Genomic DNA, 3912 nt, shown 5'->3' with positions numbered 1-3912 from the left:
GGGGGCGGGCGGGGGATGCTCGGCGGGGGGGGGGGACGCGTCCCCGCTGTGACAGCGGCGCAGAACCCCCCGCAGCGCCGCCCTTTGCTCCCGTTTGGCTCGACGGGACCCTCTTCTGCAGCGCCCCGGGGGCCGCGACACGCGGGGGGGGGACGCGGGAGAAAAACGCCGGCTCTGCCGATGACGCCCCCCCCCCAGGCGCTCTGCGAAGCGGCTGCCGGCGGCTGCGGGGGGCGAGGGCTCCGCGGGCGGGTGCCGGGGGGAAAAGGGACCGGGAGCTTTCGGGGCGCCCGGTAACGAGCCCCAGCGGGGGCCGCGCATCCCTCCCCGCCTCCCGCCGCCTCACCTCCGACAGCCCCCCCCGGGCGATGCTCAGGACCAGGCGACGTCGGGGGCCCGCGGGCCGCTCGGGGACGAGCCGAAAGCCAGCGCCGGAGTCACGAAAACCCGCCCGGAGCCCAAATTCCACCGAAAAGGCGCAGCGCGGGGCCAGGCTCTCAAAAACCGCAAGCGCCGAGGGGCCCCGCAGCCCTGCGCGGGGAAAGAGGGGAAAAGCCCGACGAGGAGACGGGACACCGAGCCCCCCCCGCCCCCCTGCCCCGGGCGGGCTTCGGCAGCTCAATTTTCGCGGGGGGGGGGGGGGGAATAGGGCATTATACAAATTCCGCCCCCCCCCCCGATAAATTTCGGCTGCCGCTTGCCTCTCCGCAAGAAAGCCCAGCACCCCCTTTTCCATCACCCCCCCCCCGGCTTCTCCTCGCCCCCGCTCCCCCCGCGGCTCTGCCCGGCCGCGGCCGCCCCGTCGGGGCCGCCCCCCCACCCCCGCTCCCGCCGCCCCGCGGCTCTGCCCGGCCCCCTCCGGAGCTGGGGGCGGCCGGGGCCGCTCCGGGGGAGGGGAGAGGCTCGTCCCCCCCCCTCGGAGGGCGGCGATAAAGCGGCGGGGAGCGGCGGCCCCCGGGCAGAGCGGCCGCGGCCATGAGCGCGGCGGGGAGCCCCGAGGGGGCGGCGGCGGGGCCGGCGCTGCTGCTGGCGCTGGGCGCCCTCCTGCTGCTGGCCGGGGCCCGCCGCCGCGCCCGGGGGTCCGCGGGCCACCGCAGGAGCCCCCCGGGCCCCTTCGCTTGGCCCGTGGTGGGCAACGCGCTGCAGCTGGGCCGCCTGCCCCACCAGGCCTTCGGGCGCATGGCGCGGCGCTACGGGCCCGTCTTCCAGCTGCGGCTGGGCCGCCGGCGCGTGGTGGTGCTCAACGGCGAGGCGGCCATCCGGCGGGCCTTGGTGGGCTTGGGCACCCGCTTCGCCGGCCGCCCGGATTTCCCCTCCTTCGAGCTGGTGTCGGGGGGCCGCAGCGTGGCCTTCGGGTCCTGCTCGCCCCGATGGCGGGCGCGCCGGCGCCTGGCCCACGCCGCCCTGCGCGCCCGCTCCACGGCGGCCGAGGTGGAGCGGCACGTGGCGGCCGAGGTGGGCGAGCTGGTCCGGCTCTTCCTGCGGCGTAGCCAGGGTGGTGCCTACTTCGAGCCCTCCCCGCTCTTGGTGGTGGCCAACGCCAACGTCCTCTGCGCCCTCTGCTTCGGCCGCCGCTACGGCCACACTGACGGCGAATTCACGGCACTGCTGGGCCGTAACGACCGCTTCGGGCAGACGGTGGGGGCGGGCAGCATGGTGGACGTGCTGCCCTGGCTCCTGCGCTTCCCCAACCCCGTGCGCCGCGTCTTCCGCGACTTCCAGGCCCTCAACCGGGAGCTGCACGGCTTCGTGCGTGCCAAGGTGGCCCAGCACCGCCAGACCTTCGACCCGCACGCCCTCCGCGACGTCAGCGACGTCATGATTGCCGCTGTGGAGCGCGGCGACAGGCCCCCCGAGGGGCTGGGACCCGAGGACGTGGAGGGTGCCGTGACCGACATCTTTGGCGCGGGGCAGGACACCACCTCCACGGCACTCTCCTGGGTCCTCCTGCTGCTGCTGAAGCACCCGCGGCTCCAGCGGGACCTCCAGGCCGAGCTGGACCAGGTGGTGGGACGCTCCCGGTTGCCCACAGCCGAGGATCGGCCCCACCTGCCCCTCCTGGAGGCCTTCATCTACGAGACGCTGCGCTACAGCAGCTTCGTGCCCATCACCATCCCACACGCCACCACGGACGACGTGGAGCTGGAGGGCTTCCACATCCCCAAGGGCACCGTGGTCTTCATCAACCAGTGGTCGGTCAACCATGATGGCAGCAAGTGGCCTGACCCTCAACGCTTCGACCCCACGCGCTTCTTGGATGCCCAGCGGCGCCTGGACCGCGATCGGGCTGGCAGCGTCATGATCTTCTCGGCCGGCCAGCGCCGCTGCATCGGCGACCAGCTCTCCAAGCTCCAGCTCTTCCTCTTCGCTGCCATCCTCCTCCACCAGTGCTCCTTCCACGCCAACCCGGCGGAGCACCTCACCATGGACTGCATCCACGGGCTGGCGCTGAAGCCACGGCCCTTCACCCTCAGCGTGCGGCAGAGACAGCCCGCGCTCATCCAGCCCTGAGCCTCGGCCGGGGGCCCCAGCTCTGCCGCAACCCTTTGATTTGGGGTGGGGGGGAGGGATCCGGCTTTGCCAACAGGCAGATCTTGCCCTGGACCATCCCTGTCCCCGTTCAGAGGGTGAAGCCGGCGAGTCCCCGCAGCAATAAACGCCTTTGGCACAGGACTGGCTCCACTCGTTTTCTCTGGGGGTGGTGGTTGGGGGCGTATTTCACGCCTGAGCCCCCGTCCTGCATCCCCTCAGCTCTCCCCCACCCCACAACGGGTCAAACCCACCTCCCCACGGGGACCTCCCTGCAAGGACCGGAGCCCGCCTCGCCCCGGGGTGCAGCGAGCGGCTTCACCCATGGCAGCAGAAGGCTGGAGGAGGGTATTGGGGGTGGGGAATGCACTTCCCAAGGCCAAGGAAAACCACGTGGGAGCTCAGGGAGGCTGGGGGGGGTCCTGCTGGTGGAGCTTAAGCAGCATTTAAGGACCAGTTGCAGTGGGGTGGGAGGATGGCACCACCAGTTTGAACCCACAAGCACCTCTCCCTGCTCCGGTTTAGGTGTAGGAGGAGGTTTGGGAAGGTTTTGGGAGGGCTTTCACACCCCCTTTCCCCAGACCCCACTGGTGGCTGGGGAGGAGGGACTTGTCCCTGGGGACAGAGCACCCAGGGAAGGTATTTCTCCTCTGCTTGAAGCAGGAAGAGGCTTTGGGCACCCAAAACCAGGCTCTGATAGTGTGCCTTGAGCTGCTTCGCTGAAACGGGACCCAGCCCATCTCCAAAATCAACCTTTCCCCCCCAAATTGAGCTCCTGAAGGACGCCCGGCAGCATGACCTGCAGCTGTAAGGAAATCCTCTTTTCCTGGGCACGAGTCCCTCCCGCACGAAGTAAATCCGTCCCCACGGGGTGGCCGGCGCTGCCTCGGACACTGACAGTACCGCCTCGCACGCCGCCGGCACGCGGCTGTACCGCGCCATGGAGTCGCTAAAGCAGATAAACCGCAGCAATTCTTAAGGCGTGAGGGAGCTAACAGAGCGCGCTTTGCGTCAGGGCGTCCTCAGCGTTACACGGGGGGACAGAAACTGCCCCCCCAAGCTGAACCCGTGCTTATCTCGGCGCCACCAGCCCGTGGCCACCCCGAGGAGCTTCGGAGGATGGCACAAACCCCTCCTCACGACAACAATTTACCAAGCGCCCATTTATCTCCCTCAGAGGCGGTACCAAGCAGCAAGGCTGGATTTGGGTCCTGTTGGGGGATGATGAGGCAGAAGCAGTTTTGCACCTGCCCATGCTGGTGTTTGCTCTCATCAGGGAAACGCTGGTCCTAAAAATCACGTTGGGATTTCCCGTAACTCCAAAGAGTCTGGCCGCAGCTGCCTTTCCCCTCTTGGCTCCATTTTCATCTGACCCATTGAAAT

The 3912-nt window shown here is 69.5% G+C and overlaps 1 protein-coding gene across 1 annotated transcript; it reads left to right on the top strand.

Moving 5' to 3' along the window:
* The first annotated feature begins 975 nt into the window (after positions 1 to 975).
* Positions 976 to 2511, top strand: LOC134514755 (cytochrome P450 1B1-like). Its single transcript, XM_063332951.1, has one exon. It carries the CDS (start codon positions 976 to 978, stop codon positions 2509 to 2511), a length of 1536 nt encoding a protein of 511 aa, XP_063189021.1.
* The last annotated feature ends 1401 nt before the right edge of the window (positions 2512 to 3912 follow it).

This window comes from Chroicocephalus ridibundus, chromosome 4, assembly GCF_963924245.1.
Source record: "Chroicocephalus ridibundus chromosome 4, bChrRid1.1, whole genome shotgun sequence".
NCBI lineage: Eukaryota > Metazoa > Chordata > Aves > Charadriiformes > Laridae > Chroicocephalus > Chroicocephalus ridibundus.
Note: the sequence above shows the minus strand (reverse complement) of the source record. Positions and strands in the feature narration are given on the sequence as shown.

Excerpts from the sequence above, each read along its gene's own strand:
- LOC134514755 (XM_063332951.1), top strand. The coding sequence starts at position 976 with ATGAGCGCGGCGGGGAGCCCCGAGGGGGCGGCGGCGGGGCCGGCGCTG.